Source organism: Vulpes vulpes, chromosome 14, assembly GCF_048418805.1.
Source record: "Vulpes vulpes isolate BD-2025 chromosome 14, VulVul3, whole genome shotgun sequence".
NCBI classification, from domain to species: Eukaryota; Metazoa; Chordata; class Mammalia; order Carnivora; family Canidae; genus Vulpes; species Vulpes vulpes.
This window is the reverse complement of record NC_132793.1, coordinates 29,764,022-29,786,292: the sequence shown is the minus strand read 5'-3', so window position 1 is coordinate 29,786,292 and position 22,271 is coordinate 29,764,022. Positions and strand designations below refer to the sequence as shown.

The window sequence follows — 22,271 nt, the reverse complement described above, 5'->3', positions numbered from 1 at the left end:
GGAGGTAGAATATTTCAACTAGTGTTGCCATTTAAGTGACTTAAACTCAGATTACCTTGGCGGAAAAATAGCTCCATATTTTTGTATTTGATTGCAAAAAGGTCAATACGGGGCACGTAAGGCACCTTGACAAGGTCAATATGCGACACAAGACAAAATCAAAATACGTCCCCGCCTAAGCGAAACTCCTAATGACCCTAAAAATTACGTATTTCCCCCATTTTACACACGAAAAGACTAAGCCTCGGTTGGATTAGGCCATTTGTGCAAGACCCTGATGTCGGAAACAGGTCGCACCAGGATGTGACCTGTAAAGGACAGGGATCCTCTGGAAACCCTTGAGCCCCTGACGCCCCAGCCCTGCGCATGTGTGCGCGCAGTGCTAACCTGGGGTCGACTAGGAGTCGGCCGGATGTTGGAAGGGAGGGTGCGCAGCTGATTAGCAGGGGGTGAAGAAAGAACAGCCAGGCACCCACGCCTGGGACATCTGGGGAAGCGAGCCGGGAACGCGGGAGGTTCTCAGGTCCCCGCAGAGTCCCGGGACCCAGCAGCCGCAGCGGAAGGCTTCGTTGGAGGCCGAAGCCGGCAGGGCGGGGCGGGCGGACAAAAGCCCCGCCCCCGGGCGCGTCCGCGTGCGTGGCTGGGGGCGCCGCAGAGAGCCCCGCTCCATGATGCGGGGTCTGAGGACAGGGCGGAGCCGCGGCGTGCAAGCCCTCACCCTGGGGACCAGCGCTCCCGACCTCCGGCCCAGCTGCGTCGCAGCTTAAGGAGGGCGCGGCCCTGCGGCGGTGCGCCCACCCCCATCCCAGCGGGTCCCGACGCCCCCGTCCGCGCTCCAGGCGCGCGTCGGGCCCCACCCCCGCCTCCGACGTGCCCCCGCGCGCCGCGCCCCCCGCCCACCCGGTACGCCCCGCCGCCCCGCCGCCCCGCCCGGCCGCAGCGGGCCTGGAGCTGCCCGGCGGGCCTGAACGACCCTCGCAGCGGCAGCGTCCTCCTCCGCCATGGACGTGTACCCCCCGCAGCGGCTGGGGCTGCCTCGCGCTCGGTCCCTGGGCGGCCCCGGCCGCGGGTCGCCCTCCGTCAGGTACGCGGGGCCGAGGCCACAGAGGGGCGGCCGGGCCGGGGGTTGCGGGCTGTTGGGGTCCGGCGACGCCTCCCGCCGCAGGGCGTGGTCCGACATGGCTTCCTTGCGGACGGTTTGCCCTGAACGGCTGCCTAAGGGACGTTTCCCCGGGAACTGCGCCCTGGGTAGCGGCTCCCACAATGGCTCCCCTGTAGACAGCTCCACAGCGACTCCGTGGAGACCCCCTACTATGACATCCTCATCCCCGTAGGTTTCTCCCAGGAAAGATTCCCGCATGGAGAACCTCTGCAGTGGGTTCTCTATGCGTAAATCCCTTCCCTCCCTCTTAGAATATTTCCCCCAGAAACGGCTATCTGTGGAGAGCCCCCCTACAATAGCTGCCTTGGGTAGAAAACCCCCAAATGAGTTTCCCCAGAGACGTTTTACTTATAATACCTCACAGTAGGTCTCCTCTAGAGCCTTTCCCCTTGACAGCAGCATCCCTAAAGAGTGCCCCCCTCCCGCCCCTACATACAGACAGGCTGACAGCATCTTCCCTATTGCGTGTTCCCCCACCTCCCTGTGCCCCAGCCTGCATCGCGACGCTCCCTCATTCCACAATAGGAAGCTCAGGTTGGGGGGGAGGCGCAGGAGAGACAACTAACTGGATGAATAGGATAAAGAGGCCCAGAACCCCCGAAACTGGCAAACCCCAATCCCCTGAGGAATTGGTGGACCCTGCGTTCTTGAGGCCAAAGACAGAGCCACTGGGTGCCTCGGTGCGGGGAGGGTCATAATGGGGAGGGTCCCCGCGCCTTTGGTTATAGGAAGACCCGTTTCCGATTTCTGCTCCCAGTGCCTTTGGGCCTGACCTTGATAGTCTGGGCATTGTTTGCGATGGAGCTGTTCTGGGGCCGCCAGCTGAGTGTGGAGGTTGGAATGAAGGAGCATTTGTGGCAGAGATTGTTGGGAGGGAAGAAAGGAGAGAGAGAGAGAGAAAAATGGGCTTTGGGGCTGCTAAACTGTCATTAAAACAGAAGAGGGTTTTTGTTTTGTTTTGCTTTTTCGCTATTTTAGCAACTTAGCAAAGCAGATATGTTGTTTCCTTGAAAGGAGGTTGTTAACTTACACGTTAAAATGGCTTTTCTTGTATCCTTGTTAGGGTACTTAAGGCGTTGTATTTTTAACTTTCTGCTTGCCAATCTGTTTTTTTGTTTTTGTTTTTAACAAGAACAAATTCATGGAGAGCAAGAACTAAATCTTAAAATCCTGTCTATTACTTCCTGACCTTCCTTCCTCCACCTCTGTTTGTTGAATGAATAAAGGTTGGGGGAGATAGGGCTATATACCCATGGTTGTACTTGAGGGTCCTAATTTGCTTCTAATTTAGCAGATGACATTGAACTCCTGCTCTGCTCTTCAGTGGAATTCCTTGTGTTCCAAGTGTTTAGCTGCCTATGGTAACCATCTCCAATCTGTCCTAACATTTCTGGCAGCCACTTTCACTGTTAGAAAATATTTGAACTTTGTACAGGGTAGAAACTGCACAAGATACTTCTTTTTTCTTTTTTTTTTAAGTAGGCTCCATGCCCAATGTGAGGCTTGAGCTCAAGACCCTGAGATCTAGAATTACGTGCTCTACGGACTGAGCTAGCCAGGTGCCCCTGCACGGGATACTTTGGAATTTGGAGCAGCCATCCATTAAATCTAAGCTCTAGGTAGACTTGGGGTTCATCCCAGATCATTTTAAGCTTAAGAATCTTGAGTCTTTGAAACTTTTAGGAGAAAAACTTCCCAGTGAAATCCATCTCTAAAATAACTGCTGCCTTCTTTGTTCCTAGGAGCATGGCAGTACACAGCATTTTTTAAAATAGTGTTTTTATGTTAGATGAATGTTGGCTAACTTTATTAATCATAAACTCTGAATCTTAAAACAAGTGGTGTGAGTGAAACTTGTTGGTCTTCAGACAAGGGGTAGTGTAAGGAACCCCAAAGCTTGGCTGTTCTATATACCTTTGATAAAAGAAATTGAGTAGAGGTTCTTCTTTACCCTACTTCTGTATAACTGAACATGCTTTTCTTACCCATTCAAGCCTTTTCCTGTCTTTGACATTGAATGGCAGGTATGGGCTCAGCACTTTCCTGTCACCCATATTTGGATTCTTTGCAGCACTCTGACTCCTGAGTGATGAAAGAGGCAGGCCTAACTGGTGAAGTTACATTCCTAAAGACCCATAGATAGTACTTTGCTAGTGTGTGGTTCCCTTCTAGCCATAGAGTTCATTTTTACAGATGAGGAATAGAGATCAGAAGTTAAAATGTTGCTTAGAACCAGAAGCTGCTTTTTTAGGATGTGGTAGTCATCAATGCTGCCCATCAGCTATTTTTGGTTTCCACTTCCTTGGCATGTGGTACAATTATACTTACTTCCCCCCTTGAAGCTGGGTATAGATTTCTGAGTTCCTTTTGGTTAGTGTCTTCAGGAATAATGTGTATTCCTTCACTTGAAGAGCTTCTAGTGTATAATTTGCCACTATCTTTCCCCCTGTTGTGATGACTATTGGTGCTCTAGGTGATGACTAATCCATCAGTCTGGGACTCAGAGCAAACTTCCAGGTGACCTATGTTTGACTTGTAGAACAAGTGGTAAACCTTCATTGTTTCAAGCCACTGAGATTTTGGAGTTGTTACCAAAAACTATCTTGGTTTGTACTAAGGAGCCAGTCGAAATAGCTGAAATATGCTTTCTTACTTCAAATTTTTTTTCTGCAGAGGGACCTGATCCTGCTCAGGACTTGTTTATCAGTTTAAAATGGTACTGTTCTGGGCAGCCCTGGTGGCCCAGCAGTTTAGCACCGCCTTCAGCCCAGGGTGTGATCCTGGAGACTGGGGATCGAGTCCCACATCAGGCTCCCTGCGTGGAGCCTGCTTCTCCCTCTGCCTGTGTCTCTCTCTCTCTGTGTCATGAATAAATAAATAAAAATCTTTAAAAAAATAAGTTTTACTGTTCTTTATACAAATAATCCAATATCCACTTGTGCTAGGTGTTGTGAGACAAATAAAGCTGGCCACTGCTGTCAGAGAGCTCCTTTGTAAGTGGAAAGAGACAAAAACAGTACAAATCAAAATACAGAGTGTTGAGAAATAAGTACCAAGGTAAAAATAGGGGCTGAAGGAACAATAATGTAAGAAGGCATAGTTGGTTTTGAGCTCAACTGTTGGAAGAATGAAATTGCCATTTACTGATACTGTGAGCACTGGAATTAGAGCAGTTTTGTGGAGAAAATAGGGTTCAGGTTTGGCCTTACTCATTTTGAGTTACCTGACAGATATCTCTTTGGAGAGATTGAATAGACAGTTTGGATATATTAATCTGGAGTTCAGCAGAAAGATTGGGACTGGAAGTACTGTGCTGATGACTCCCACGTTTTTATTTAAATCTATGAGACTGGGTAGAGATCCTGGGAGTAAAGGTAGATGGAGACGACCAACATCCAAGCCCTGGGATATTCTGTCTTGGAAAGACAGTGTAGCAGTGGTTTCCAAATTCTGGTGGAAAGTGACTTCCTGCCTCAGAGGGGAGAAGAATCCAGGACAGTCATGGAAAGCCAAATAATACGTACTATTGATGGGCTGGTGAGGACCAAGAAGAGAATATTAGATTTTGTAACATAGAGGTTATCGATGATCTTGACAAGAACAGGTTTGTTGCAGTAGGTTCAAGAGAAAATGGGAGACTTGAAGACAGTGGGTATAGTCAGTCAAAATGATGTTTCAAAGGTGTAGAGCAGAGCAATAGGGCTGTAGCTATCAGAGAAAGCAGAGTAATAGGGCTCTCATTGGAAGGGTAGAGGTATTTGAGTTTTTTGTTTTTAGGTGGACAGACATTATAGCCCACCTAAAACATTTGAAGTTGATGGGAATGATGGAGTACAGAGGGAAAAATTAATGATTAAAAGAAGGGACAATTGCAGGGGTGAAGTCCTTGAGGTGTGAGGGAATGGCATCTAGGACATCAATGGATATGTTGGCCTCAGGCTAGATAAGTGCGTGGACTGTTCATCTGTGGTGAATATATAGACCCAAATGTTGGTGCGTTGGTAGCTTGATGATGCGAGAAGGTAAAAATTATCTTCTGTTTACTTTTGCATTTGCAGATAAATAAGGCAGATCTTCAGCTAAAAATGAAAAATAGAGAAGGTGTTAGAAGTTTGCAAAGAAAGGTGTAAAATCATCCAGGGGAGTTGGGAAAAATCAGTTGAATAAGGAAATGTTTTAGGATTGCCAGGCAACTACAAGTGTCCATTTACTGTTTGTTGTCATAAATTTAAGGTGAGACCCAGTTAGAATGGTTGTATGCTTTTCCTTCAGCTATGTTGAGCTGTTTGGATGTGTACATTGTAGAAGGATGCTCAAGGAGGATAGAGAACATCATTGGAAGACAGGAGTAAAGGAACTGAGAGGTAAGGATAGTGGGAAGATTGTCTTAGTGCTTACTGATATTATCATGAATGAAGATGGGAGTAGTAATAGCAAAAGAGATAGTGACCAAGAAGCTAAAAATCTTTAGGGAATGTGGAGAACTGAGTAATGACCCAGAGGTTTGTAGCTATTTGTAACAAGAAGGACTAGTGGGTGTTATTTGATGGCATGAAGAAATGAGCCACATGAAATAAAGAAGTTAAATAAAATAATTAAGTGATTGATTTTCTCAAAACCGGAGGGCATGAGTTTCCAGATCAAAAGGAATCTCCATGAAATTTTTGAGTGCTATAAAGTCAAAAGAAGGGACGCGTGGGTGGCTCAGCAGTTGAGCATTTGCCTTCAGCTCAGGGCATAATCCCAGGGTCCAGGATCGAGTCCCACATCCGGCTCCCTGCATGGTGCCTGCTTCTCCCTCTGCCTATGTCTCTGCCTCTGTCTCTCTGTGTCTCTCATGAATAAATAAATAAAATCTTTAAAAAAATAAAGTCAAAAGAATATCTACAAATTTCATAGATAGGGTCAGGAATCATGGGATTGTAGAAAGATTGGAAACTAGAAAATAGTGGAGAAGCAGTGCCTTCTGAAGGAAAATGGATTCCTTCCCAGAATTCAGCCATACTCTCAAGCAGGTGGGAGGGATGGATAAAGACGCTTCACACATGCAAATTCTCAAAGTTTGACCTTCCACTCACCCTTTATTAAGAAGCCACTGGAAGATGTTCTTTAGCAAAACAATCTGATTAAGGGGTTCCTGTGCTGGAGATCCTCTCTACCATCTACAGATGGAATTTCTTCCTTGCTAAGGGACTCATGAGGAAGGACTTTTCTTTGTTACCCCTGGAAATTACCAAACGCCTGGGACCATTTTTTATTGCCATTTCCCACATTGCTTGCCCTAGTACTTAGATCAATGTCTGGCACATAGACAGCATTCACTAAATATGAACTGCTGTTGTAAGCTATTATGAAATATTGCTTGCACTAATTATTTATTGAATGAATAGAGAATAGAGTTGAAGCTGTGGGCTATGTTGAATTTCATGAGTGTTCAGAGAATAATCATGGGAGCTAGATGGTGAGAAGTGGTTTACGACAGTGATGTTCTACAGAGAGCACTTCAGTAAAGCCTCACAAAGGCAAATTATCTCTTTGGGTGATATTTATTGGCCAGTGGCAAATACTCATGGTACTCTTTTGGGTTTACAGATTTACAGAAGTAATTATTGCTATTGTATAGATGGTCCCTGCCTTAAGAAAACTCAGAATGCAAAGCAAGACTATGACTTTGTATATCTGAAAATGCAAAGCTTTATCTCCAATATACTTGCTTAGATACTGGCCAGCGGGGCTTGGTGTGGTACCTATAGAAGCAAAGAGGGTTTGCTTAGTTAGGCTATTATGGTCTTATTTCTGGCCCAGAGGTAGAGGTCTGAGTATCTGCCTTTTCAGTTGTGTCTGGAATGACTGTGTGCTGAGATCTCTTAGTGAATATGGTGGCATTAATAGTTTATAGTATCTTGAAAGTATTTCATAGCTCTTGGGCTTTTCTTTGATATTCTCATTTTTAGAGAAGGGAGTGAATGAGTTGCAGATGTCCTTCAGAGTTACACAGCTTAAAATATTGTTGTTTTTGCAAGTTTTAAAAAATGAAAAGAAAAAGAGTTTGCAATGTGGGTATTTAAAACTTTTATTTGTGATTTTGCGCCCCAGTTTGAGGAGAAGTCAGCTCATTTGGCATGCCTTTTGTTTTCAATTTCTTATTTTGAAATGATTTTAGATTTATAGATGAGTTGCAAATAGGGTATAGAGTGTTCCTATATAGCTTTTGTCCAGCTTACTCTAATATTAACATCTTAATATGTAACCATGCACATTTATCAAAATTAAGAAATTAATACTGGTATTGTGCTTTAGTTTACTAAGTAAACTTTTGTTTACTTGGCTTTTAGAACTCTAGACTACTTGTTTCAATTTCCCCAGTTTTCCCACTAACGTCTTTTTTCTACTCTAAGATCCAATCAAGATCCCACATTGCATTAAGATTTGGCATTTATTTATTTATTTATTTATTTATTTATTTTTTACTAAAATGGCATGCATTTAATAGAAAAATGAGGGAAAGTGATTGTGGATGCTTTCTGAATGAAGACCTGTGAAACTAACTTTATAAAGAGCAGATTGTGTTAGGAAGTCCTCAGAGAGGGATCCCTGGGTGGCGCAGCAGTTTGGCGCCTGCCTTTGGCCCAGGGCGCGATCCTGGAGACCCGGGATCGAATCCCACATCGGGCTCCCGGTGCATGGAGCCTGCTTCTCCCTCTGCCTGTGTCTCTGCCTCTCTCTCTCTCTCTCTGTGACTATCATAAATAAATTAAAAAAAAAATAAAAAAAAAAAAGGAAGTCCTCAGAGAAAGCTGGAGAAAAGGAATAAAATGGAAAATAAGATGTTGTTACCCAGAATATCGTGAACAGACTTCCAGATAATATTTTCCATTTGTGGTAGATAACATTTTCTGAAGTTCTTGAATTTAGTTTAAGTGTCTTATAAACCCCAGTTCATGAAATATGTGTAGATTTGAATTGCAGGACATCAATTTTAACCATTTTAGATAAGATGGCCTATTGGTTAGGAACTACGTTTGGCAGCTGGTAAAAGATGCTTAACAGCAATGACTTAACTATGGGGTTTATTTTTTCTTGCACAAGGTGTCTAAGAGCAGGCTAGTTCTGGTATAAAGTCATCGTGGGGGAACCAGGCCTCTTCTGTGTGTTTTGGTTTTCTTAGCAAGTGGATTCCATTGCTTCATGGTCACAAAATGGTTGGAAGAACTCCAGCCTTAATGTCTGTCAGGCAAGTGGAAAGAGAAGGGACAGTTCTCCTAGTTAAAAGTCAGTTCTTTGCCTTCAGAGTTTCCCCAAAAGCTTCCACATGATGGCTTCTGCATGTCTCATTGGTTAGCTCTAGAGGCATAGAAACTGGGCCATCGCTGCCCCAAATAAAATTGGGGTACTGTGAGTGAAAAAGAAGGGGAGAATGGATACAGATTAGGTAACTGATTGTCTCTCCTACAAGGAGGTAATAATGTGGAATGAAAGGTATTGTTTAGGATTACTAATAGCTCTGGTGAATTACATGAAAGTGCTGGGAGAAAATTAAAGTCATCAAGTATTTAATGATGCCAATGTATTTCTCATTCATATCCTGTGTGTGTATGTATGTGTCCTTTCAGTTTGAGTCACTTATGGTCAGTGGTTAACCATGTTTTAATGTTGGCTTTGTTTTTTCCATTGCAAGTTATTGCTCCAGCAAAGATATTGATGGGAAAATGACATATATTGCCTTGCTACACATCCTGCCTTTTTCTTTTTGCCTTTCTTCCAAGTTCTAGTTTTCTTTTTGGTCGGGGGGCAGAGGTTGTCTTTTTCTTTTTAAGATTTTAGTGTTAAGTGATCTACACCCAACATGGTGCTTGAATTTACAACCCTGAGATCAGGAGTCACGTGTTCCCCCTGACTGAGCAGCCAGACACCCCTCAAGTCTCTGGTTTTGCAAGGGGGATAAATAATTGCCACTTTAAATCAGGGCCAAGTTTCTTAAACACTAATAGTCCTACAGTAGCTCCTTTTAATCAGTACTTGAAGTCCAAATTAATGCTGATAAGGCTTGTTTGTATTACTCTTGCAGTTGATTTTTCCCTCAGAATTTTATTATGAAAATGTTCATAAATGCAGAAAATTTGAAAGAATTATTCAGTGGCATTCATGTGTATCTATACTTAGAGTCTACATTTTTAATGTATTTGCAGTATTTGCCTTATATATCCATTTCTCTATCCATCGATCCATCCTATATTTTAATGCTTCTTTTTTTTTTTAAGATTTTATTTATTCATAGAAACACAGAGAGAATGAGAGGCAGAGTCACAAGCAGAGGGAGAAGCAGGCTCCATGCAGAGAGCCTGACGTGGGACTCGATCCAGGGTCTCCAGGATCACACCCTGGGCTGCAGGCAGCGCTAAACTGCTGCACCACCGGGGCTGCCCTATTTTAATGCTTCTTTTCTTTTCTTTTTTTTTTTTTTTATTTTAATGCTTCTTAAAGTAAGTTATAGATATTAGTATGCTTCAACCCGAAATGTTTTCTGGGATTGATTTTGTATTAAGAAGAATGCTTTCTGTTGTAAGTAACAGAAACCTAACTCAAAGGTTTTAAGTTAAAAGGATGTATTTATTGCCTTGTGTGGCTGGAAGGAATAATAGGGAGATAGATTGCCTATAGGAAGAGGTGAGAAACTCTGGAACTGGAACTGGAATCAAAAACTCTTCTACCAGAATAGTTGCCTCTCTACATACAGCCCCAAATCCACATTCTTCCTGCATTATGATCCTAGAGGCCATTTCTCTTCCAGGTCTAAAATTGGAGTCCTAGTTTCCCTGCCTTGCTCCTGGGTAAGTCACAATTAGAAACTGTGGCCAAGAAGGAGCACTGTGTTTGTTAGCAGGGGAGATAGAAGTAGAAAGCATGCTGAGTTAAGTACATACTTCAGAAAAACTTCCCACTTGTTTTCTTAGGCTGGCATAATCCTGGTACTTGACAAGGAGAACGACAACTGCAAAACTTCTAAATAAAACAATAGTATATTGAATCTAGAAGTATGGTAAAAACAATTTTATACACAAGTTGAATTTGTCCCAGAAATGCAAGAGTTGTTCGTCATTAGGAAATTTGTTGGACGCCTGGGTGGCTCAGTGGTTGAGCATCTGCCTTTGGCTCAGGGTGTGATCCCAGAGTCCCGGGATCGAGTCCCACATCAGGATCCTTGTATGGAGCCTGTTTCTCCCTCTGTCTGTGTCTTTGCCTCTCTCTCTGTGCCTCTCATGAATAAATAAATAAAATCTTAAAAAAGGAAATTTGTCAGTGAAATTAAGACTAGTAGATGCCCCACCTCCCAAAATCTACTTAATAACTAATATTCATTCTTGATTTAAGCCAACTAACATAGTAAGGTTTCAGCCAATATAATAAGATAAGCAAAATAAGGAACACCTGGGTGGCTCAGTCAGTTAAATATCTGACTCTTTTTTTTTTTTTTTTTAAATATTTATTTATTTATTTATGATAGACATAGAGAGAGAGAGAGAGGCAGAGACAAAGGAGGAGGGAGAAGCAGGCTCCATGCCGGGAGCCTGACGTGGGACTCGATCCCGGGACTCCAGGATCGCGCCCTGGGCCAAAGGCAGGCGCCAAACCGCTGAGCCACCCAGGGATCCCCAAATATCTGACTCTTGATATCAGCCCAAGTCTTGATTCAGGGTTGTGAGTTTAAGCCCCCACATTGGTGGAGCCTACTTTAAAAAAAAGACAGTAAGCAAAAGAAATAATCATCTACTGCCTGTATTGTTGCAGTAGGCTCTTAACTGGTCTCTTAGGTTCAACTCTTGTTCCCCCCACCCCCAACCCGCATGGTCTCTTTCCAATACAGTAAATAAAGTGATTTTATGAAAATATAAGTCCTCTCATATAAATCATCCCTCTTTTCAAAACACTTCAAAAAAAGTCTCAAATCATGAGTTCTGACATGATTTGATATGACATGACAAGACTCTAATCTGATTTCCACCCTTTTTTTCCCCCTTCATATCCTATTACTACTGTCTTCCTCACTTTGCTACAAACACACAGGTCTCAGGAACATTCCGGCTTTGGGACCTTTCACTTACTATGCAGCTTGCTCTCTAGTTTCCTTCAGGTCTTTATGCAAATGTCCTCTCAGTAAAGCCTTTTCTAATCTTTCTCTTTAAAATGGCAACCCACTCTCCTATGTATTTTTCCTATTTATTTGTGTTTCTCCCTCACTCATTTCCCAATTAGAATGTAAGTTCCAGGAGCTCCTGGGTGTCTCAGTTAAGCGTCTAACTCTTGATATCAGCTCAGCGCAGGTCTTGATCCCAGAGTCATGAGTTCGAGCCCCATGCAAAAAAAAGAAAATGTAAGTCCTGAAAAATAAATAAACGAATGCATGCATGAATGAATGAATAGATGTGAATGCTGATATTTTCATCCCAAGGGTTTTTGCCCTTTTATTCATTGCTAAGTCCCCCCACCCGGCTCTTGGACAGCCAATGCCTAATACACAGTAGGTGCTCAATAAAAACATGATGAATTAATGTATAAATAAAAATAAAAAACTTGACAGAAGGCCATAAAACAGGAGAGGACTGAAAGGAGAGATAAATCATGTTCCTGAGTGAGGAGTTCAGTGCTATCCAGATTAAGTATGATCACAATACAGAATCTCAATGGGAATTTTTCTGGAACTCGACAAATTAATTTTATAATTCATCTCGAAAACAAAATGTTCAGGGGTGCCTGGATGGCTTAGATGGTTAAGTGTCTGCCTTCAGCTTAGGTCATGATCTCCGGGTTGTGGGATCCAGCAACATAGGGCTCCCTGCTCAGTGGGGAGTCTGCTTCTCCCTCTCCCTCTGCCCCTCTCCTCTGTGAGTGCTCATTCTCCCTCTCTAATTAATAAAGTATTAAAAAAAAAAAAAAAAAAGAGGGCAGCCCCGGTGGCTCAGCAGTTTAGCGCCACCTTCAGCCCAGGGCCTGATCCTGGAGACCCAGTATCGAGTCCTGTATCAGGCTCCCTGTGTGGAGCCTGCTTCTCCCTCTGCCTGTGTCTCTCTGCCTCTCATGAATAAATAAACAAAATCTTTAAAAAAAAAAAAAAATGTTCAATAAAAGCCATGCATGATCTTTGAAACTGATATAACTCGCCCTATCAGATAAAATAATTCACTTATTACAAAATTCAAGTAATAACTTTGATTATTTTTTTAAATATACGATATGTGAGAAATTAGATAAATAGGTCAAATAAGAACCAAAAATAGGGATCCCTCTTGATATAATAATGTAGCATATGCTAAAAGTGGCATTCAAATCAGAGGATTAAAAGGATCAACATGTGGTTTTGGGACAATCATATTTTGGAGAAAAATACTGTTATATTGGGGTGCCTGAGTGGCTGAGTTAAGCATCTGCCTTCAGCTCAGGTCATGATCTCAGTCAGGGTCCTGGGATGCAGCAGTGTCAGCTTCTGGCTCCCTGCTCAGTAGGGAGTCTGCTTCTCCCTCCCCCCAGCTTGTGCTTTCTCTCTCTCTCTCAAATAATTAATTATATAAAATAATATAGCTATACTCCTGCTTCACAAAGGTAAAAAAGCAAGTTCCAGAGGAGCAGTTAAATGTTTAAAACACAAAATTAAATTATTGGCATTTTTTTTTTATAATATTGAGTGGGGAAGACACAAAAAGACCTAAAACTCCTAAGCCTAAAGGTAGAGTTAGGCAGATTTAGTTAAATAAAACCTGACAGCTCTTGCATGAAAAAGAAACCATAAAGTCTAAAAGTTTAAAGAAAATATTTGCAACATATAGCCAAAGCACAACTTTTAAAATATGGAATATATAAATTATTCATAGCCCCCCCCCATGACTAAATAGAAAATGGGTAAAAAACAAGACTATGCATTCACAGAAAAGGAAATAAAGATGACCAGTAAACATTTGACAGTTTCCCTAGTGATTAGGGAAAAATGTAAATTATGATAATGAAAATTAGTTGAGTGATAACACATGTTTTAGAAAGTTGTGGGGAAACAGGTACTCTGGTGTATTGTAGGTGACTATTTTAAGAAAAGAGTTTAGCAAGATCTATCAAAATTTAAAATGCAGGTACCTCTTAACCTTGCAGTGCTACTTTTTAGGTCTCTACCTTGCAGAAACTTGTAGTGCCAAAGATGGATATAGTTATTCTTTGAAGCATTTTTTGCTGTTGTAAAAACAATAAATATCCTGAATATTCAATCAGAGTGGCTGGTTAAATAAAAACAAAAGAATATGTATGGCACATATTTAAAAATATGGCACTTTTAAAAATGCAGTTGAGTTCTATGTACTAACTTGGAAAGATCATAAGGTATGATGTTAAGGGAAAAAAGCAAGTTGCAGAGCAGTTACTTATCTCTTGATTATGATTTATGTAAAAACAATCCATGTCCTGAAAAAACCCACCCAAACTATATGTTACTGAGTCACACCAAATTGTTCACAGCAGTTTTCTATAATAAGGTAAATCAGATTGGTATGAGGATTCACTTTGTAAAACAGTCAAAAACACAAGCATTATAGAATATAAGGACGATGTGTTCATTTAATTATTTAATTTTTAAAGTAAAAAAGTTAACATAAAGTAACTTATGGAGAAAAAACAGGCAAAAATAAAATTTTCAAGTTTTTTCCTTTCATTTCCAAAAACCAACATAATGAAGTACAAACAAGAAAATATACATGGTTGTGTATATAGTAACTTGTAAAAGCAGTGAGCAGTGAATTAATTATTACATATAAAACTGAAGATGGGAAAAACATGACTGTTCAGGATTCAGAAATACTGTGTCTGTGGCAAACTTTATTGTTAGGACATCAGTGAGGTGTAGCAGAAAGGAAAAGTTCAGAGTTAAGGTATCTGGTGGCTCATATTTTGGCACTGCTAATCTTCGCCCAGCCTTGTGATTTTGGATAAACTTTTATTTAGGTCTTGGCTTCTTCACTTTATCATCAGTCATGTATGGATTCTGAGTCTGAACCAAAGGAAAGTCAGAAATAAAGTATATACAAGCAGTGTATGACATAAACCACATTAGTGGGTCTACTGAGACTACAGATACTCTGAAAGAGGAACTTTGTAAAGTCGTGGTGACCTCAGGTCATATACCCAGGATGTGCCAGCTGTGCCCAGGTAAACCTGGAAGTTAGAAGGCAGTGCTCTTGCTGGATTTGGTGTACGTTTGAAAGTTTCTATTGGAAAAAAAAAAAAAAAAAAGACTGGCAGATATACAACAAGCTCAGTGGTGACCTCTGGGGGTCAGGAAAAATGACAATTTTAGTTATATATAATATTCTACTTTTTTTCCATCAAAAAAAAAGGATAATGAATATTTTACATGTGGCACTAAGGTAGACAAAAGCCAAGTATACCAAAATGTCTAATTCTGGGTGCTGGGAATACCAGTGATTGTGGTTTTCTCTATACATACTGGATTTTTTTTTTTAATAGGTAAGTATTTCAATAAGTGACAAGTTTATGGTTCAGTGACAAATAATAGGCTATGTTCTGGTTAAGAATTAAATTTGGGAGGGATCCCTGGGTGGCTCAGCGGTTTCGCGCCTGCCTTTGGCCCAGGGCACGATCCTGGAGTCCCAGGATCGAGTCCCGTGTCGGGCTCCCGGCATGGAGCCTGCTTCTCCCTCTGCCTGTGTCTCTGCTTCTCTCTCTCTCTCTCTGTGTCTATCATAAATAAATAAAAATAAATCTTTAAAAATAAATAAATAAATTTGGGGGGATCCCTGGGTGGCTCAGCGGTTTAGCGCCTGCCTTTGGCCTGGGCGTGATCCTGGAGTCCTGGGATCGAGTCCCATATCGGGCTCCTGGCATGGAGCCTGCTTCTCCCTCTGCCCGTGTCTCTGCCTCTCTCTCTCTCTGTGTCTATCATAAATAAACAAATAAATCTTAAAAAAAAAAAAGAAATTTGGGAAGCAGGAAAATGTATAAAGGAAAGAACTGAATTTAGTTTTACTCATTTGACAAAATAAGAAATACTAATTAGGATAATGTTTTACTCTGGAAAGAGGAAGTTCTGTCAATATTGTATATACTTCCACTTTATTTGACCAAGATACTTGTGGAAAAGAAATGCTTTTTGCTCCTATTCTCAGTATTGTCTTGCTTTCCATAGCAGTTGTTGGGGGAGCTGTTTGTTTCTTGGTCACGTGACATCCCCCCCTCCCTTTTTTTTTGTCACTGGCTGGTCGTTAATTTGAAAACCAAAGAGCTTTTCCTAACTTTGGCAGTCAGTCTGTTGCTGTTCATATGGGTTAGGAAATGGGTCAAAGGACCAGCTTGATGAAATATTTTTAGTTCAGAGAATGATTGCAAGATTGATCTTGTATCAAACATGAAAGAGTGGGGAGGGGCAGACAGCCATTTCTCAGGAAAAGCACATTTCTTACTTAAATCTTCATCATCTTGGCAATTTCTGTTCTGCCACTTATTTTTTTTAATTAACATATATTTTTAAGATTTTATTTATTTGACAGAGAACAAGGACAGGGAGTGGCAGAGAGAGAAGCAGGCTCCCTACCCAGCAGGTAGCCGTCTCTTGGGCTCCATCCCAAGACCCTGAGATCATGACCAGAGCAAAAGGCAGACCTGTTCTGCCGCTTTTAAAACCCTAAATTTGGCAGCCCAGGTGACTCAGCAGTTTAGCACTGATTTAGGGCTCCCTGCATGGAGCCTGCTTCTCTCTCTGCCCCGCCCCCCTCTCTGTGTGTCTCTCATGAATAAATAAATAAAATCTTAAAAAAAAAAAAAACCTAAATTGCCCTACCATTACCTCCAGATTTTTTTTTTTTTTTTTTTTTTTTTTTTTTTTTATGATAGTCACAGAGAGAGAGAGAGAGAGAGAGAGGCAGAGACACAGGCAGAGGGAGAAGCAGGCTCCATGCACCGGGAGCCCGACGTGGGACTCGATCCCGGGTCTCCAGGATCGCGCCCTGGGCCAAAGGCAGGCGCCAAACCGCTGCGCCACCCAGGGATCCCTTACCTCCAGATTTTATTTAAAAAATATTCAAACAATATGGAAAAGGTGAAAGAATAGTACGGTGAATACTTGATATACCCACCACTTAGAGTCAGTAATTTTTAACATCTTTGCTGTGTGTTATCTTTATTATTTTTTTCTTTTCCTCGTTCTCGTTTTCTTTTAAACCCTTTTTTTCATTTGTTTTTATTTAAGTTCGATTTGCCAACATATAGTATAACACCTAGTGCTTTCCTCAGTGCCCATCACCCCGTTACCCCAACACCCTGCCCACCTCTCCTTTTGCAACCCTTTGTTCTCTCATGGTTTGCCTCCCTAATTTTTTCCCATTCAGTTCCCCTCTTTTCCTTTATAATCCCTTTCACTCTTTCTTATATTCCCAGTATGAGTGAAACCACATGATGATTGTCCTTCTCCAGTTGACTGACTTCACTCAGCATAATACCCACTAGTTCCATCCAGGTCGAGGGAAATGGTGGGTTTTCGTCCTTTCTGATGGCTGAGTAATATTCCAGTGTGTGTGTGTGTGTGTGTGTGTGTGTGTGTGTGTGTATACGCACATATATATATCACATCTTCTTTACCCATTCATCTGTCGAAGGACATTGTGGCTTCTTCCACAGTTTGACTATTGTGGGCATTTCTGCTATGAACATTGGAGTGCAAGTGTCCTGGCATTTCACTACATCTGTGTCTTTGGGGTAAATACCCAGTAGTGCAATTGCTGGGTCATAGGGTAGCTCTATTTTTAACTTTTTGAGGAACCTTCACACTGTTTTCCAGAGTGGCTGTACCAGTTTGCATTCCCACCAACAGTGCAAGAGGGTTCCCCCTTCTCCACATCCTCTCCAACATTTGTTGTTTCCTGTCTTGTTAATTTTCGCCCTTCTGTTAAACCCTTTTCAAGTGAGTTACAGATATCATGACATTCCTAAGTACTTATGTATCTGTTAAAAGAAAAAAAAGGACATAGAAGGTATAAATACAATAATATCTCACCTAAGAAAATTAACAGTAATTCTCTACTACCATCAACTACCTAGTACGTATTCAAAATTTTCCAGATGTCTTATGGATATTTAATCTCTCACATTAGAAGAGATCTCCCTCTCTGTTCTTTTTGTTTTACATGACATTGACTTTTTTTAACTTAAAATTTTTTTAAAGATTTTATTTATTTATTCATGGGAGACACAGAGAGAGAGAGAGGCAGAGGCACAGGCAGAAGCAGGCTCCATGCAGGGAGCCCGACGTGGAACTCGATCCCGGGTCTCTGGGATCAGGCCCTGGGCTGAAGGCGGCACTAAACCGCTGAGCCACCCGGGCTACCCTTAACTTAAAATTTTTAATTGTGGTGAAATACCTGGTAACAAAATTTACCATCTTAACCATTTTTTAAATGTATGATTTAGTGACATTAAGTGCTTCATATTGTGCTACAATCCCACTCTTCACCCATGGAACTCTTTCCATCTTTGAAACTCTGTACCTATTAAACAATAATCCCACTTGTTTCCCGCAGCCCAACATCACCACTGTACTTTCTATCTATATAAATTTGAATATTGTAGGTATCTCATAAACATGGAATCATATATTTGTCTTTTTTTAAATGGCTTATTTTTCACTTACTATAATGTCTTCAAGGTTCATCCATGTTTTTAGCATGTTTCCGAATCTCCTTTCTTTTAAGATTGAATAATATTCCACTGTATGTATATACCAGAGTTTGTTTATTCATATCAAAAGATACCCGCTTCTATCTTTTGACTGTGGGGAATAATGCTACTATGAACATGGGTACACAAATCTCTCTTCAAATCCTTGTTTTCAGTTTTTTTGAATATATATTTGGAAGTGGAATTTCTAGATTATAAAATAATTCTTTTTTTAAATTTTACCCTCCCGTGTCCCTCTATTTTTAATTTTTGGGGGAACTATAAAACTGTTTTCCACAGTGGCTACAGTTTTACATTCCCACCAACAGTGGCCAAAGGTTCCAATTTCTCCAGATCCTTGCTTGTTGTTTTCTTTTTTTAATAGTAGCTATCCTAATTTGTGTGCAATTAGTATCTCTTTGTGGTTTTTGATTTGCATTTCTCTCATGATTAGTGATGTTAAGCATCTTTTCATGTGCTTATTGGCCATTGATTTATCTTCTTTGGAGAAATGTGTATTTGAGTCTTTTGCCCATTTTGAATTTTTTTTTTGCGTGCGTGTGTGTGTGTGTGTGTGTGTGTGTGTGTGTGTGTATGTGGTTGAATTGTAGGAGTGCTTTATGTATTCTGGATATTAGCCTCTTATCAGATATATGATTTGCAGATAATCTCCTCCCATTCTGTGGGTTGCCTTTTCACTCTGTTGATTGTGTCCTTTTATGAACATAAGTTTCTAATTTTGATAAAGTCTAATTTATGTATTTTTTTACTTTATTGTTTGTACTTTTGGTGTCACAGCAATAAATCATTGCCAAATGTAGTTTCATGAAGCTTTTCTCGTATGTTTCCTTCTAAAAGTTTTATAGTTTCAGGTTTACATTTAGGTCTTTTTTCTGTTTTGGGTTAAATTTTGTATATGTATTATGTATATTTTGTATGTATAAGTAAGGATCCAAATGTATTCTTTCTCATGTGAATATACAGTGTGCCCAAAGCCATTTGTTGGAAAGATTGTCCTTTCTCAGTGCATGGTCTTGGTCCCAATGATTTTGTGAAAAATCATTTGACCGTGAGGATATTATAGTGAGTGAAATAAGCCAGTCGCAAAAAGAATTTATTTCTGAGCTCTCTATTCCTTTGTTCAATATGTCTGTTTTTATGCCAGTACCACACTGTTTTGCCATAGCTTTGTAGTTACTTCTGTAATCTTGAAGTGTGTCCTCCAGCTTTGTCCTTCTTTTTCTTTCTTTCTTTCTTTTTTTTTTTTGTTGTTGTTTTTAAGATTTTATTTACTTACTCATGAGAGACACAGAGAGAGAGGCAGAGACACAGGCAGAGGGAGAAGCAGGCTCCATGTAGGGAGCCCAGTGTGGGACTTGATCCTGGGACTCCAGGATCATGCCCTGAGCCAAAGGCAGACGCCCAACCACTGAGCCACTCAGGTGTCCCTGTCCTTCTTTTTCAATATGGTTTTTACTATTTAGGATCCCTTGAGATTTCTTATGAATTTTAGGATGGATTTTTCTATTTTTACAAAAAACATCATTGGGATTTTGATAGGGACTGTGCTGAATCTGTAGATCATTTTCTGTAGTATTGGCAGTTTATAACAATATGAAGTGCATGAACATGGATGTACTTTCATTATTGGTGTCTTTAATTTTCTTTAGAAATGAATGAATGATCTAGTTTCTCTGAATCCTCCCTAGCATTTTGGTATTGTCACTGTTTGTTATTTTAGCTTTTTTGCTAGATGTATAGTGATATCTTATTGTGGTTTTAATTTGCATTTCTGTAATGTATAATAATGTAGTGAATATGTTTTCAGGTGCTTACCTGCCATCTCTGTGTCCTCTTTGAGGAATTATTTCTTCATGCCTTTTGCCCTTTTCCTAATTGGATTTTAATTTTTTTAATGTTGTTTTAAAAATTCTTTATGTATTCTACTTTGTCAGATAGGTGATATGCAGATATGTTCTCCCCGTCTGTAGCTTATCTTCTCATTATCTCAGCAGGGTCTTCCACAAAGCAAAAGGTTACAATTTTGATGAAGTCCAGTTTATTGATTTTTTTCCTTTAATGGATTATACTATTGGTATCAAGACTAAGAATTTCATTAAATCAGGGCAGCCCCCGTGGCGCAGCGGTTTAGCGCTGCCTGCAGCCCGGGGTCTGATCCTGGAGACCTGGGATCGAGTCCCGCGTCAGGCTCCCTGCATGGAGCCTGCTTCTCCCTCTGCCTGTGTCTCTGCCTCTCTCTGTGTGTCTCTACGAATAAATAAATAAAATCTTTTTTTAAAAAAAAGAATTTCATTAAATCATAAGTTCTGAATATTTTCTTTTATTAGCCTCTAAAGATTTTATAGTTTCACATTTAAAATTTTAAATCTGTGATCTAACTTGAGTTATTATTTTTTAAAGATTTTATTTATTCACGGGAGACACACAGATAGAAGGCAGAGACCTAGGCAGAGGGAGAAGCAGGCCCTTCGCAGGGAGCCTGATGTGGGACTCGATCCCGGAACCACACCCTGAGCTGAGGGCAGATGCCCAACTGCTGAGCCACCCATGTGTCCCTATCTTAAGTTATTTTTTGTGTAAGGTACAAAATTTATGTTGAGTTTCATATTTTTGTCTGTGGCTCTCCACTTGCTCCAACACTATTTGTTGAAGACTATCATTGACTTTCTTTTGAACCTTTACCAATATTAATTAACTGTATTTGTGTAGGTCTATTTCTGGTAATTCTGTTCTACCAGTATATGTGTCTGTCTCTCAGTCACTACCACTCTTGCTGACTTCAGCTGTATAATAAGTCTTGACATCAGAGTGATTCTTCTATTTTTTCTTCTTCCAAAAACTTTTAGCTATTCTAGTTCCTTTGCTTTCCCATGTAAGTTTGTGTTAATCTTGTCTATATCTACAGAAAGTCTTACTGGAATTTTGAAGGAATTGTGTTAAACCTGTACATCAATATAGAGAGAATTGATATCAATACTGTCTTGAGTCTTCCAATCCATGGACACAGTGTTTCTCCATTTACTTAGATCTTCTTCAATTTCCTTAAAAAAAAAAAAAAAGATTTTATTTATTTATTGAGAGGGAGAGAAAGAGCACACGTGAGCGGGAGGAGGGAAAGAGGAGGAGGCAGAGGGAAAGAATCTCCAGCATGCTGAGTGTGGAGCCCAACATGGGGCTCCATCTCACTACCCCAAGCCAAAACCAAAGGTCTAATGCTCAACTGACTGAGCCACCCAGGTGCCCCTTCTTTGATTTCCTTAATCAGTGTTTTACTGTTTTTAGCATGTAAATCCTATACATGTTTTCTTAAATTTATATTTAAATGATAGTCTGTTTTTAATTTTGGTTTCCATGTGTTCATTGCTTTGATATAGAAATAGAGTTGATTTTTTTTTTTTAAAGATTTTATTTATTCATGAGAGAGAGAGGCAGAGACACAGGCAGAGGGAGAAGCAGGCTCCATGCAGGGAGCCCAGTGTGGAACTCGATCCTGGGTCTCCAGGATCAGGCCCTGGGCCGAAGGCGGCGCTAAACCACTGATTCACCCGGGCTGCCCTAGGGTTTTTAATAGCTGACCTTGCAACCTTGTTGAACTCACTTAGTAATTCTAGAATTTTTTTTTTATGGATTCCATGAGATTCCCTACATAAGCCATATGTCATCCACAAATAGGGATAGTTTTCCTCCTTTTCAGTCTCTGTGTCTCTTATTTCCTTTTTTTTGCCTTATTACACTAGCTATAACTTCCAATATCATTTTGAATAGGAGTGATAAGAGCAGACATTTTTTCTTGTTCCTCCTTTTAGGACAAGAACATTCAGTCTTTCACTATCATAATATTAATTCCTAGTTTTCTGAGGGTTTTTACTGTGAATGAGTGTTGAATTTTGTCAAATGATTTTTCTGCATCAATATAGTTGTTTGTTTTTTTCTTCTGTAGCCTGTTAGGACGATGGATTATACTGATTGATTTACCAATAATAAACCAATCTTGTTTCCCTGGGGCAAATCCCTCTTTGTTATGGTGTATAATTCTTCTTATGTTGTTGAATTCTATTTACTAATTTTTCTTAAAAGTTTTTACAGCTATATTCATGATGAATATTGGTTGGTAGCTTTTTTTCCTGGGAGTACTGTCTTTGATTTTTTTTTTTTTTTAAGATTTATTTATTCATGAGAGACAAGGAGAGAGAGAGAGAGGCAGAGTCACAGGCAGAGGGAGAAGCAGGCTCCATGCAGCAAGCCCGTTGTAGGACTCTATCCCAGGACTCCAGGATCATGCCCTGAGCCAGAAGGCATACTCTTAACCTCTGAGCCACCCAGGCATCCCAACTGTCTTTGATTTTGATGTTAGGTGGTATATGCAAACATCTTGAGGGAAGAT

At 40.7% G+C, this 22,271-nt stretch overlaps 1 protein-coding gene across 2 annotated transcripts in view; it reads left to right on the top strand.

The window, feature by feature from the left end:
• The first annotated feature begins 681 nt into the window (after positions 1-681).
• The window catches only part of DNAAF9 (dynein axonemal assembly factor 9), a 143,381-nt gene continuing 121,791 nt past the window's right edge, over positions 682-22,271 (top strand). For both annotated transcript variants that reach the window (XM_072736258.1, XM_072736257.1), the window contains exon 1: positions 682-1,084. In XM_072736258.1, coding sequence (XP_072592359.1) covers positions 1,002-1,084 — 83 coding nt within the window. In that variant the 5' untranslated portion in view covers positions 682-1,001. The remainder of the gene's footprint in view (positions 1,085-22,271) is intronic.